Source organism: Callithrix jacchus, chromosome 6 (assembly GCF_049354715.1).
Source record: "Callithrix jacchus isolate 240 chromosome 6, calJac240_pri, whole genome shotgun sequence".
Classification (NCBI taxonomy): Eukaryota; Metazoa; Chordata; class Mammalia; order Primates; family Cebidae; genus Callithrix; species Callithrix jacchus.
Genome location: NC_133507.1, coordinates 38,959,798 through 38,974,648, shown reverse-complemented (window position 1 = coordinate 38,974,648; position 14,851 = coordinate 38,959,798). Strand labels below are relative to the sequence as shown.

Below are 14,851 nucleotides of genomic sequence, written 5' to 3'. Positions count from 1 at the left end.
TTTCTTTTCCTATTCTATATCAGCAAATTGCTTTCTGTAAAAATAATTAACCTTGGATGACAAAGCCTGAGGAGACAAAAATAAATTTAAAGATTAAAAAATAATGACTAACTTACTAACATTTCTCTTTTGTAACTTAATATTTCTTTTTCAGTCGAACACAGGTAGAAGAGAATCATGACGAAAATAATAAAAACCTGAAATTTAAAAAGATAAGAATTTGTTCACTAGGATACATCATTAGATAACTGTTTCAGAACTTCCAAGAATAAAGCAGAAATCATTTATAAAATGTGTTAAAAGTCTTGTTAAAGATACTGCGGTCTTGGAGGAGAAAAAAATAAGGACAGAACACAGAAAAACATCTGTTAAGTCTATCTTTTTAAATAAGGCAACAGCAACCATATTAACCAAAATCCAGTATCTTTTATTGTGGTCTCTTGAGATTGGCTTAGGAAACTATCGGAGGAAGAATTAGAAAATAGTTCCTTAGGCTACATTCAAACAGTTTAAACACCTGATGGTGCTTTTTGCTTTCTTCTCTAAAAAAGAGCTAGGGTACGTCTGAATTTTTAGACTTGACTGCTTTTCTGAATGGCATTTGTAAACTTCATTTACATTTCAAAAATCTTTTTGTGCTTTTTAAATTAGAGTTTTTAAAAAATATTTTTCTATGTGATATTCTGTTATTCCAAAAACAAACACATTAAAAACTATTATTTTGGGAGCCTGAAAATAAATCTTTCTTAATTGATCCTAAATAGGAATAAAGATTAATTGAAAATAGTTTTTTTTTTCTTCTTTTCGAGTGTGGTATCCCCATCGCAATTAATGATGTAAGTTTTTCAGAACAGAGTCATGGACTAATTTATTCCCACAATGTGACAATGTGGACAGGGTAATTATAGGTTGGGCTCAGTTTTCTTGCCAGAGTTCTAATGCTGTTTGTGTAACTCACTTCTGAATGGAATAATTTTGGCAGCTATAAAACATAAAGTAAGGGCTTAATAATTACAATGATGGCTAATATGTATTGAACATTTACTATATGATAGGAACTTGGCAAAGTTTAATTGTGGAGCCTGCATCATTAATTGCTATACAGTATCATAATCATTACCACAACTACCATCCCTACTGTCTCTCAGATAGATTTTTAGGATATTAGTTAGATGAAACAGAGTACATGTAAAATATAGCCAAAGCTCTCTTCTCTAATATCGGCTCTCACAGCCAATGACTGTAACACATCCAGACCAAGCCTAAAACCAGTATGTGAGGTTGATTTGTACCCTAGGTAATCTTTGGCTTCCTCAGAATTCTTCACCACTTAGAATCCTTTCATATGCCACCTTTGGCAAACATGCCATACCTGCAGTAGACCAAAAGAAGCTCTCCCAACCTCTAAATTGATTAATATATAAGTTCCTAGAAGAAAGACATATATGTTTATCTTTTTGTTACAGAAGAAACTTGGCATAGCAGTTATAAATCTGGCAGGATGGACCACCTAACTTGACTATTACTGTGTCTGTTTTGAAGGGATAAAATGGAATTATTTTTAAAGTTTTCATTTGTATTATATTTAGAGAGAGCCATTTTTAAAATTTCCCATTGATTTGTAACATTCTAGAAGACAGATTGTCTTCTTTCTGTTCCTCCTTTCTGTATACTGTGTGCAGTAGATATCAACAGAAATGTGAAAAAGTGGTTTCTCATAGGGCTACTTATATACCTTTATATTTTGGTTAATGATAACACTTGTTGAAAGGCCCTTGGATTAACTTTTTCTCATAAACCCTCTTATTTTTTGTATTTAATAAATTAAAGAGCCATAATTTCTTTTGCAGTCTGTTTGATGGATCTCATTATTTAGACATTTTATATAAAATGACAGCCGGTGACCAGAGATTCAGTGGATCAACTTACCTGTCTGATCCTCGTCTTACAGCAAATGGTTTCAAGATAAAATTGATACCAGGTATGATAGTGTGGTTTAATATTTTCTGATGTGGAAAAAATAATCTTGTTCCAAGAGTTGCATTTGGGTTTTATGATCTACAGATATGATGGTATATTTTTTTCTCACTGTAAGTACAGTGTTGGCTGTGTTAAAATATTTATTTCAAAAACATCACCTCTGCCTGAAACAAGCAAGTTTGGCATGTCTTTCAGTCCAATGCTTTACATTTGCATTTTCATAATGAATGAAGTAGTTTTATTGTAATTTTTGTCATTCTTTGACACAATACTCAAACTGCCTGCTTTGTTTAGATTATTAAAATACTCTTAGATGATGACACAGAAGTAGGGTACTAGAATGGCCTCACAGAAATGGACATCTTTTCTTTTTAAAAAGCATTTGCTTGTTTTGCCAGCTAGACATGTAAGATCAGCAGTCGTACTGTATGAGAATGGATGATTTGATACAAAAGACTCATAACTCTCTTTGCTCAGTATGGAAATTCATTGGGTGGAATTTAAAAAAAAAAAGAAAACTCATCTGGCTAGAGACTTCAGTTTTCCTGGCTGGCCCCTTCTTAGCTCTTTTGTAGTTTTCATACTCAACTACCTTCTGCTCTACCTTCTGTTACTTTCTCTTAAGGGTTACAGTGGGACCATGAGGATGGACTCCACTGCTTTCTTTTTGCCTCTAAACTTGTCATGCCCAAAGTATAGAAAAACAGAGTTCAACCAAAACAATGTTTGCAGATTTTTAAAGGAATGTTTTACTGAGATATGAAAATAAGTTAAAAGAATATACAAAAGCCATGGAACTGGGTATATAAAGAAAATACTTTGGTGTCTCAAACATAAACTAATTTTACTTGATTTTTGTGGTTTTAAGGATACCTAACCTAAACTTCTTACCTGTCACCTCAATTCTATTAGTCCATATCCCAGCACTACCATTTAAAAACAATGTGTTTTGGGGTAAGTCAGCTGGCCATACTGTGTTTTTATTGGTAACTAATAATTACTGAATTATTATGTACAGGGCTCTATTCTAAGTATTAAGTGCATTAATTTAATCTCCCTAATATCCCTGTAAAGTAGGTTCTATTACTGTCACCGTTTTACAGATGGAAAAATCAAGGCACAAGAAGTTAAGTTTGCTCAAAGGGACACAGTTATTGGTAGAACCAGGATTTGAACCTAGGCAATCTGCCTTTAGAGCCTAGCTGTTAACTCATTTATTATATTGCCTTCATGTCAAAATTTAGATATTTATTCCGTGAAGTATTTGTGAGCATTAACCAAGGTAACAGTTAAATCAGTGAGCATGGTACTTGGCAATGGGAGATGCCCACATAGTCTCTTTTCTTACCATCCTTCAGCCCCCTTTAGCAGACTTGCAGTCATTTAGTCTTCCTAGAAATATTTCTTCCTCAGGGTCCCTGGCATCTTAAAATTTATGTGAAGTGAATTTATTTGAAGCAAGGGATAGGTGGGTGTGTTTGTTTTATTGACTTAATCTGTTTTTCTAATTAGCTATATGGTGTTGTTGGCAAGTACCAGTTTTTTCATGAATGATATTAAACAGGCTGGGCATGGCAGCTCACGCCTGCAATCCTAGCACTTGGGAGGCTGAGGTGGGTGTATCACCTGAGGTCAGGGGTTCAAGACTAGCCTGGCCAATGTGGCGAAACCCTGTCTCTACTAAAAAATACAAAAATCAACCAGATGTGATGGCGAGCACCTATGATCCCAGCTACTCAGGAGCTGAGGCAGGAGAATCGCTTGAACCCAAGAGGCGGAGGTTGCAGTGAGCCAAGATCATGCCACTGCATGCCAGCCTGGGCAACAGAGTGAGACTATGTCAAAAAATAAAAGATGTGAAACAGCAGGTGGTGGTTGTTGTTTTAAGAATAGCTGTTCTTTCTTACCTCCCACTCAATTCCAAAAGCATATTTATTTTTGAGCTGCCCGGTAAGTTTATATCTGACAGATGCTTTCAGCTCTTAGATTTTAGATAGTATTTTTAAAATCTTATTGAATGCCTCATACTTTCAATAGTATCAAAGATGCAAAAATGATTAAGTCACCTGCAAACTGACTTTATTTGATTGGAATTAACTTTACTTAAATTCACATCAGCATTTTTTTCCTTGTCAATAACAGAGCAAGTTAAAGACACTTAGGTTTTCTTTCTTCATTTCTTTGTTTTTTCATTTAAAAAAAAATAAGTTGTATTTTCTTAACAATCCTATCTTGTGAGAGTATTGTTGTATTACACTAACTTTGAGTCAACAGTTTGCCTGTAGTCACAATACATTTTTGGATAAGGATAAAAGCATTTGAAAGAGAAGGAATACATCTGGCTTTGAGAGAGAAGATTCTCAGTGTGACCCTAAGAACTTTACATGCTAATGGGAATAGCTTTCTGTCTTGCATAAATAAGAATTCCATATTTTAGGAAGTGAAAACTGGTCAAACCATTTACTCATTTGATATATTTTCCCTGAAAATTTGTACGCATTTCACAGTATTTTATGGAAACTTTTCAAAGGTTATTGTTCCAAATGTCTCTAACTTTTCCATATCTGAATTTTGCAAACACAGAAGTAAAAATATTGCTCAATTTCCTTGTTTGTTGCCAGATACTTCTTACCCATTTCCACTAGTAATTCTGTGAAATGTGTAATTTTCCAGAGCAAATGTAGTTACTATTAGACTTTTCATTCTAATTATACTGTAAAAGATTTAGGACTACCAATAGTGAAAAGTCACTTAGACTGATATTTTTGGAAATTTTCATATCTATAGGTAAAAGGGAACTAGAATATTCCGCTACTACTTCTTTGCCTATCCACACACAGTTTTGAGTTCCATTTACATTCCCCCTGTTGCTCAAACTCACTTTGTCTCCACTTTTAGTCTGTTTGTGTTGCTATAAAGGAATCCCTGAGACTGTGTAAGACTCAGGTAGACCTGAGACTAAAAAAAATGACCGCAAGCAGCCTGCTTTATAAAGAAAATAATTTTATTTGGCTCGTGGTTCTGCAAGCTGTACACGAAGCATAGTGCTGGCATCTGCTTTTTTTTTACATGCAAGTTCCAAGTTTAAGTCATTTCTTTGCTCCCATATCTGATGGCAGCCATGCCACTTCTTGAATGATTTGCTGCTTAGAAATTCTTTCACTAGATAGCCAAATGAAATAGTGATGGCCTAGGTCATCACTCTTAAGTTCAAACTTCCACAGATCCTAAGGGCAGAGGTATCCAGTCTTTTGGCTTCCCTGGCCCACACTAGAAGAATTGTCTTGGGCCACATATAAAATACACTAACACTAACAGTAGCTCGTGAGCTTTAAAAAAAATTACAACAAAACTCTCATAATGTTTTAAGAAAATTTACAAATTTGTGTTGGGCCACATTCAAAGCCGTTCTGAGCCGTATGTGGCCCATGGGCCACAGATTGGACAGGCTTGCACTAGGGTATGGATACAGTGCAGCCAAAATCCTTTTGGAGATGTAAAAAGGGTGACATTTACTCCAGTGCCCCATAAATTCCTAAATATCATCTGAGACTTTATCAGCCTTTTCACTGTCCATATTTCTATCAGCATTTTAGTCAAAACCATTTGACCAGTTTCTAAGAAGTTCCAAACTTTCCCTTATCTTCGTGTCATCTTCTGAGCTCTCAAACTTTTCCAGCCTCTGCTCTTACCCAGCCCCAAAACTACTTCTAAATCTTCAGTTATCTTTATAGTAATGCCCCACTCCTCAGTACTAATTTTCTGTGTTAGTTCGTTTGTGTTGCTACAAAAGAATACCTGAGACTAGGTAATATATAAAGAAATGAGGTTTATTTGGCTTGTGGTTCTGCAAGCTGTACATGAAGCGTAGTGCTGGCATCTGCTTCTGGTAAGGGTCTGAGGAAGCTTACATTCATGCAGAAGGGGACGAAGAGCCAGCATGTCACATGGCAAAAGAGGGAGCAAGAGAGCGATGCCAGGCTCTTTTAAACAACCAGCTCTTGTGTGAACTACCACAGAGACCTCACTCATTCCCATGGGGATGGCACCAAGCCATTCATGGTGGATCTGCCCCTATGACCCAAGCACCTCCCACTAGGTGCACTTCTAACTGTAGAGGTCACATTTCGACATGAGATTTGGAAAGGACACACATCTAAATCATATCATCTTCCTTCATTGAACTCTGTATCTCATCCTGTAACGCTTGATAATACAGTATTATATATTATTCTCCAGTTGTTCTCTGGGAAAAATGTTAGGATACCGTCTCTGTAGTCTGCCACCATTGCACCTGCCATGACCAGACTAGTCAAGGATCTAGTCTGAAATTAGGAACAGGTAACGGATTGGATGATTGAAGTCTCAGGATTTGGAACTCTTCAAGTTACATCACGTGTCTTTTTTAAAAAAATTAATCCATTGATGGCTACTACTTATCCAAGATTGGGCTGTCCCTTTGCCTTTAATTCCAGGTAGCATTATGTAGACTTCATGAAAGAACACTGTTGCACAGATACAGCCAAAGAAGACAAATCTTTGCTATTTTCAAAAAACATGCATTCTAAAGCCAAATCTGATGCTTTGAAATATGTGCTGTTGTGGATATGTACCCAGTTTTGCATCCAATCCTGTAGCTAGTTTTTAGTTTTTATTTTTTGAGACAGAGTCTTGCTCTGTCGCCCAGGCTGGAGTGCAGCGGCACAGTCTCAGCTCACTGCACCTCTGCCTTTTGAATTAAGTGATCCTCCCATCTCAGCCTCCCAAGCAGCTGGGACTGCAGGAACATACCACCACACCCAGCTAATTTTTTTTGTATTTTTGGTAGAGATGGGATCTCACCATGTTGGCCAGGCTGGTCTTGAACTCCTGATGTGATTCACCTGCCTTGGCCTCCCAAAGTGCTGCAATTGCAGGTGTGAGCCACTGTGCCCAGTCATTTAGTTTTATTTTAATCACAAAGAGTAATTTAAGTAACAGTTAACATGTCAGTTTTTTTTTTTTTTTTTTTTTTGAGACAGAGTTTCACTCTTGTTACCCAGGCTGGAGTGCAATGGCACGATCTCGGCTCACCGCAACCTCCGCCTCCTGGGTTCAGGCAATTCTCCTGCCTCAGCCTCCTGAGTAGCTGGGATTACAGGCACGCACCACCGTGCCCAGCTAATTTTTTGTATTTTTAGTAGAGACGGGGTTTCACCATGTTGACGAGGATGGTCTCGATCTCTTGACCTCGTGATCCACCCACCTCAGCCTCCCAAAGTGCTGGGATTACAGGCGTGAGCCACCACTCCTGGCCAACATGTCAGTTTTTTTATACATTGTCCTGGTAAAATATTTTGAACAACATTAGTATTTTCTTCTAATTAGTAATATGTTAATAAATTACTGTGTGACTTTTTATAATTTGTAAGTTAAAATCACAGAAATAATTCAGGCCTTTAGATATTAAAATGGTACGGTAGAATTTGAAGAGCAGCAGTTGTTAAAACACTTAAACCGGTTTTATTTTAATAAATATCCTGGGTCTCCATTTTCTCTCCAAAGCAAGAAATGATCTAAACAAATGTAAGGAACAGAACAGCAATAACTGGGATTAAATTAAATTATATAAAGCACATGTGTTGTCAGTGAGCTCACTGCACCTCTCAATGTGAAGTCCTATGGGAAATTATGATTTGTTCTCCGACTATGGAACAAAACTTTGTCCTGACTATATTAAAATCTAATGAGTGTTCACTAAATTGTTTTAACAGCAATTTTTCTTTTTAATGGACATGTTCTGGAATATAAACTGAACTATGTGCATTGTTTTCTTTCAGGAGTTTCAATTACCGAAAATTACATGGAAATAGAAGGAATGGCTAATTGTCTCCCATTCTATGGAATAGCAGATTTAAAAGAAATTCTTAATGCTATCTTAAACAAAAATGCAAAGGAAGTTTATGAATGTAGACCTCGCAAAGTGATAAGTTATTTAGAGGTATGCATTATTTTATACATATGTTGTTATATACAGGGATCCCAACTCCTGGCCATGCCTGTTAGGAACCAGGCAACATAGCAGGAGGTGAGCGACCTGCCAGTGGGCATCACCACCTGAGCTCCACCTCCTGTCAGATCAGTGGCAACACTAGATTCACTAGGAGCACAAACCCCATTGTGAAGTGTGCATGCGAGGGTTCTAGGTTGTGCACATCTTGTGAAACAGTTTCCTGAAACCATCCCCATTTGCCATTTGTGGAAAAACTGTCTTCTGTGAAACTGGTCCCTGGTGCCAAAAGCTTGGGGACCACTGCTAATTCTATGTATAGAGGTATTATAGATTGGCCAGACTTTAAGATACTTATTTCTTAAAATAGTAAATTATTTCCAAATAGTAAAATATTTTCTGTAAGTTTTATTATGTATTTGCAAGAAGAACACTATTAAAAAAACACTTCATTAAAAGTTTTCCATCATAGACTGACTGTGGTAAACTCTATCGTGAATTCTTACCATAACATTTCTTGGGTACGTGAAGAAAACCCTTATGAATGAGATGTTTTGCAGTGAAGTTCTTTTAAAAAAAAATTGTGAATAATCCCCTTAGATGGGATTCAAAATAATTCTGCCTTTATAGCATATAGTTGTCTAAAAAGTATTGTAATATAATTCTAAGTCCTGATCTCATCAAGAGCAATAGAAGGGAAGGAAAGTGAAAGATCTGAATTGTTGAATAAGTAGAAATTTTCATTTTTGTGACAGTGTTCATCATAAATGAGAAATGTAACAATGGGTTAAAAAAATAAATAAAAGGATTAAGGAAGGTTATAAACTTTAAAATGTCCAAGTATAAGATAGTAGCAGGAAGACATAATGTTTGCATCTATATCTATATCTTGTTGTAGATATCCCTCAAGATTGACTGGTATTATTTAAAATACAAATGTGAATTCTAATGAAGTTTTTCTCCCTTTTTAAAAATGAGTTATTTTTGTTTACAGTTGATAGTGTGCCTGCTGTTTCTGAAGGTCAGACTTCCTTAACAGGAAAGTCTGCCTGTTACCCCTTCTGAAGTATGTATTCAGTAATGTTCTGTGAATCCTTTAGGAGCTTTGTCCCGTGGGAATTCCCAGCCTTTTGTGGGGGTAGCTTAACATTGATAATTTCTAGAGACTTCAAGGGAATATACTCTTGTGAAAGAGTTAGTATGAACCTTAAAGGTTGAGGGAGTTGTGGATAGTGTTTTCTGTGGTGAAGAACCCTGTGGGGAGAAATAAGATTTCAGAAATAACAGTAAAAAGGTAATTGGGACTGGTTTTAAATATTTGTTTGCTAATACTTTACCTTTCAGTGTATTAAGGCCCTAGTGGTATGAGTGTTAAGAAAAATGGCCTGGAAAAAAAGGAGAGAACTTAAACCACAGGGATGCTTCTATTTAAGGTCAATAGGATGAATCAGAGAGAAAGATAGGAAAGTGAAAGGAGAACCAAGAGAAGAGTGGATATAAAAGTCAAGGAAGGGGCCGGGCGCGGTGGGTCACGCCTGTAATCCCAGCACTTTGGGAGGCTGAGGCGGGTGGATCACAAGGTCAAGAGATCAAGACCATCCTCGTCATCATGGTGAAACCCCGTCTCTACTAAAAATACAAAAAATTAGCTGGGCACGGTGGTGCGTGCCTGTAATCCCAGCTACTCAGGAGGCTGAGGCAGGAGAATTGCCTGAACCCAGGAGGCGTAGGTTGCGGTGAGCCGAGATCGCGCCATTGCACTCCAGCCTGGATAACAAGAGCAAAACTCCATCTCAAAAAAAAAAAAAAGTCAAGGAAGGAACTAATTTTAAACATAAGCAGTATCACGTTCTGTATAGAAGACTATCAGATATGGCTGCTAGATGGAAGTGATAACATTGAAGAGAACCATAATGGCAAAGTACAATTGTCCTTCTGTATACTCGGGATTGGTTCCAGCACCACCTGTGGATACTAAAATCCAAGCATACTCAAGTCTTGCAGTCAGCCCTGCAGAGCCCACATATATGAAAAATTCCTCCAGCTATATGGATTTTGCATCCCATGATACTGTATTTTCTATCACAGTTGGGGTTGGAAAAAAAATCCATGTATAAGTGGACCCACACAATTAAAACCAGTGTTATTCAAGGGTCTGCTGTAGTAAGAATAGAAGACATTTGCCAGTGGTTAAAGAGTGGAGCAGTAGTCGGAAGGTAGGCAGCAAGCCACATGATAGTGAAAGGAAGGAAAGAGTATGTTTGGCATGTTTGTATTGAATTGGTGTAAGACTGACAATAAAAAATTGCAGAGGAGGCCAGATGCAGTGGCTTATGCCTGTAATCCCAGCACTTTGGGATGCTGAGGTGGGCAAATCACCTGAGATCAGTCGTTTGAGACTAGCCTGGTCAAATGGTGAAACCCCGTCTCTACCAGAAATTAGCCAGGCGTGTGGTGCACAGCTGTAATCCCAGCTACTCAGGAGGCTGAGTGAGGCATGAGAATTGCTTGAACCCAGGAGGAGGGAATTGCAGTGAGCTAAGAACACACATTGCAACACCAGCCTGTGCAATAGAGTGAGACTCTGTCTCAAAAAAAAAAAAAAAATTGCAGAGGAAATGTTCCCAAAAAGGGAGGAGAGAAGATAGGATATGAATGTAAGGTTTAGAAAGTAGAAACTCTCTGAATCAAGAGTGAAAAATGAAAATATTTGTATGTAAAATTTAAAAAAATTTTCTTAATCATTAGAACCTGTGGAATTTTAGGTGAACTTGAGAGACGTCATGTTGATATATGTGGTGAAAGAGTAGAAGTTACCTGCTGAGAGTGGAGGGGTTGTGAGAAGGCATTTGTAATTTTAGTACAGTAACAAAGATCTGAAAATAAGATCTGTAGGTTACTTAGAGAGGAGTAAGATTTCCAGGTGTCAGTGAGGGCTCATAAAAGTTAACATTTGTGTTGGGTCCAGCCAGAAGAGTTTTGTGACTCCCAACCGTGCTCAGAATTGGTCCAAGGGTAGAGATTAGCAAGTTAGATATGGTGGAAGAACAAGAGGTAAGTGAGGGAAGGAAGCTCGAACACATTGTATATAAGAAACTGTATTAGACCCTAGATGGGTATAAAGATAAATTAGATTCTAGTAAGAATGTAAAAAGAATGCAGGTTGCTCAAGCGAGCATCCTTAATGTCTTACTCACTATTCCTACCTTTAAGGAAAGATGACACAAGGGTGCTAGTAGGTCAGGAGAATAAGGAGGGATCGGCAAGATTAAAGGTCAAAGTGAAGGAAAACATGTTTAGTTGAAATAAAGGAATAGGATGGTTGGAAAGAAGAGGGGTGAGTTGTTAAAAAGAATGTTAGGACTCAAGATCTTTGAAGTACAGCAGTTTTTAAAAATCTTAAAAGAAGCCAGCTTTGCTAACACTATCTTATCCCCAGACCCTCAGTTCTCCTTTCCTCAGAAAACAGCATCACCATACCAAAAATATGGACATGATCCTTGATTCTGCATCCCTCATAACCAATCCATCAGGGAGTCTTCTTGATTCTACCTCCAGCTCATGCCAGGAATCTTTATACCCCTCCTCCCTCTAGGTTACCATGACACTAGTCAAAACCTCTCACCAGGACTGCAGTGGTTGCCTGCGAGACTCCTTGCTGCTTTTCTTAACCTGCCTACTTCAAAGCACTTGCCTCAACCCACAGCAGTCAGAGTGATTGTTTTAAAATGTGAAATATCAGGTTTTTGCTTAGATGCTGTCTGGTTACTTGCCTAGTCATTCAGATCAAAACACCAATTTCTTACCCTGTCCTAGAGGGTGATCTAGCCACTGCCTAATTTCCTTTTCTTGTTTTTCTCTTTTAACAACTATGTTGCACCCACACTGAACATTTGGTTCTTTCTGTTCTGTCTGCCTGAGATGCTTTTCTTTCCCCATGATCTTTGCATCAAGGTTTCTTATTTATTTTGAGACAAGGTCTTGCTTAAAAGCTAGAATGCAGTAGCATGATCCCACCTCACTGCCGTCTTGACCTTCAGGCTCAAGTGATCCTCCTGCCTCAGCCTCCTAAGTAGCTGGGACTACAGGCATATGCCACCATGCCCAGCTTTTTTTTTTTTTCCATACAGACTGGGTCTCACTGTGTTGTCCAGGCTAGTCTCAAACTCCTGGTCTCAAGCAATTTTCCTGCCTTCGTCTCCCTAAGTGTTGAAATTACAGGCCTGAGTCACCCCACATCCATCCTGGTTCCATTTATAAATTCAAGCTTAAAGCCATCTCCTCAAGTAATCTTTTTCCAACTCTACAATTACTCTATCATTTGGCCCAGTTTAATTTTGTGCATTAGTTATTGACTAAGATGTTCTTTTGTCCGTTTCCTATTTCTCTGCACTAGAATGTGAATTTGACAAGAGCAGGGGTCTTGTTTTTTGGTTCACCACTACATCCTCAGAGCTGACAACATAGTTGATGCTTAAAAAATATTTGTTGTGTTAATTCATAATAAGATGAAAATAATCAATATTCTGTATTCCTTCTTGTCAGGATAATATGTTTTCTGCTTCAGGATATATCATGGTAAAATGTATGACTTTCCTTTTGGACAGGGAGAAGCAGTGCGTCTATCCAGACAATTACCCATGTACTTATCAAAAGAAGACATCCAAGACATTATCTACAGAATGAAGCACCAGTTTGGAAATGAAATTAAAGGATGTGTTCATGGTCGTCCATTTTTTCATCATTTAACCTATCTTCCAGAAACTACATGATTAAATATGTTTAAGAAGATTAGTTACCATTGAAATTGGTTCTGTCATAAAACAGTATGAGTCCGGTTTTATCTTTGTATTATGCATCATATGGTTATTTTTTAAATGAGGATTCACTGACTTGTTTGTATATTGAAAAAAGTTCCAAGTACTGTGGAAAGCATAAATAAACTATTATAAACTATTCATTTTATTCTTAAGAACCAGCCATCATAATAATTACGAGTTATAGTCTCAGAATTGGAAAATAGGTAGTATTCCTGGGTGGTTGATTTACTAGGTCCGTTCTGTGCAGGGAGAAATCAAAACATCACATATACTAGCGTATCTGATAAACAGTGTCAATATTTCTTAAACTACGATGGAGAGACAGAGTGGGAGAAAATGAAAAAATGAAGTTCAGAGGAAGGAGAAAAAACCAGAAATCTTTCCATTAACCTCCATTTAGGGAGTAACAGGTTAGATGTTGCTATCTCTTTGTTATTTGGTAATTATTGGATTTTGGGGTCAACATTTGTCAGAGAACATTGGAAGAACTAGATTTTTAACAGAAAATTTAGGTGATTTGTTTTTTGAGACGGAGTCTCACTCTTGTCATCCAGCCTGGAGTGCAGTGGCACGGTCTTGGCTCACTACAACCTCCACCTCCCAGTGATTCTCCTGCCTTACCCTCCCAAGTAACTGGGATTACAGCTGCCCACCACCATGCCTGGATAATTTTTGTATTTTTAGTAGAGATGGGGTTTCACCATGTTGGCCAGGCTGGTCTCACTCCTGACCTTAGGTGATCCCCCCACCTCGGCCTCCCAAAGTGCTGGGATTACAGGTATGAGCCACCATACCAGGCCATTAGATGAAAATATTTATGGTACATATGCCCCTTCAAAAAACCAGGTCCCACAGTACACCAAAATCCCTTTACAAAAAGTTGAAACATGATTTTTAATGAGTACATTTGTTGTGTAAAGTAAGATATGTTATACTGGATACGATGCCTCCACACTCACATCATCTCCCATAATTTTCAAAGATCATCTTTAAATTCCTAAGATCCTTATGTTAAGAAGTACAAATTGTGAAATCTGGATTTTGCCTTTTCTTCTGGCAACATCATCCTGTTTTGCATGACCCAAAATCCTGCTTCCCCCAACTCTCCATTATCCCTTTTATAAATGTGGAGAGCTTGCTGGGAGTAATCATTTTAAATTAACTGGGGAAACTGAGGGAAGAGAGGCTATCAAAAGATGAAATTTGCATCATACATTTGCATTTGCCCTAAGTAAAACGACTCATTTTTTAATCAATATAGTCTGTACCAAAACAGACTATCCCACAACTATCTTGTAGATGAAGGAACATTTTTTCCTACCAGTTCTGAATTGTGCCAAAGCAGGTTGGTAGGAATGGCAGTAGGTATTTACCACCTATTTGCTAGATAGGTTAAGCACTTACCTTGGATTATCTCATTTAATGTTCACAAAGAATTTAAAATTGTAGGTACTGTTGAGATTCTAATCCCAGAGCTCTTGTTCTTAACCACCGTTATACTGCCTGCCATGAGAAATGGGCCCTAAACGGTTATTTCCGTCAACAAAGCATAGGTATTTGGGGACTATTAAACACTTCCTGACACCACTTTAACGACTGCTGGAGTAAATCAACCTTGGGGTGCAACTTTTTTTCCTTGATGACAGAGTCCCGCTTTGTCACCCACGCTAGAGTGCAGTGGGGCGATCTCGGCTCACTGCAACCTCCGCCTCCCAGCTTCAAGCGATTCTCCTGCATCAGCCTCCGAATAGCTAGGATAACAGGAATCTGCCACCACGTTCAGATAATTTTTGTATTTTTGTTAGAGATGGAGTTTCACCATGTTGGACAGGCTGGTCTGGAACTCAAGACCTCAAGCAATTCGCCCTTCTCAATCCTCCCAAAGTGTGGTGATTACAGGCGCCAGGAACGGCGCCTGGCCACGTTTTTCTAATGGTGACTGGAGTAGCAGCTGGGCGTGAGTCAGCTGCTTTTTCCAGAACAGGAATTGGCTTCAGGTGAGGGTCTAGCGTCGCCCCACGGACCAATCTTGGTTCACGAGGCCGAGGGCAGCCCAGCAACC

At 38.1% G+C, this 14,851-nt stretch overlaps 1 protein-coding gene across 6 annotated transcripts in view; it reads left to right on the top strand.

The window, feature by feature from the left end:
- The window catches only part of PMS1 (PMS1 homolog 1, mismatch repair system component), a 90,815-nt gene extending 77,890 nt beyond the window's left edge, over positions 1 to 12,925 (top strand). For 4 of the 6 annotated variants that reach the window (XM_002749560.7, XM_035304246.3, XM_035304245.3 and 1 more), the window contains 3 exons: positions 1,851 to 1,981; positions 7,800 to 7,960; positions 12,577 to 12,925. In XM_002749560.7, the coding sequence (XP_002749606.3) occupies positions 1,851 to 1,981; positions 7,800 to 7,960; positions 12,577 to 12,741 (457 nt within the window). In that variant the 3' untranslated portion in view covers positions 12,742 to 12,925. The other 2 variants (XM_078327090.1, XM_035304247.3) reach the window with 1 other exon arrangement.
- The last annotated feature ends 1,926 nt before the right edge of the window (positions 12,926 to 14,851 follow it).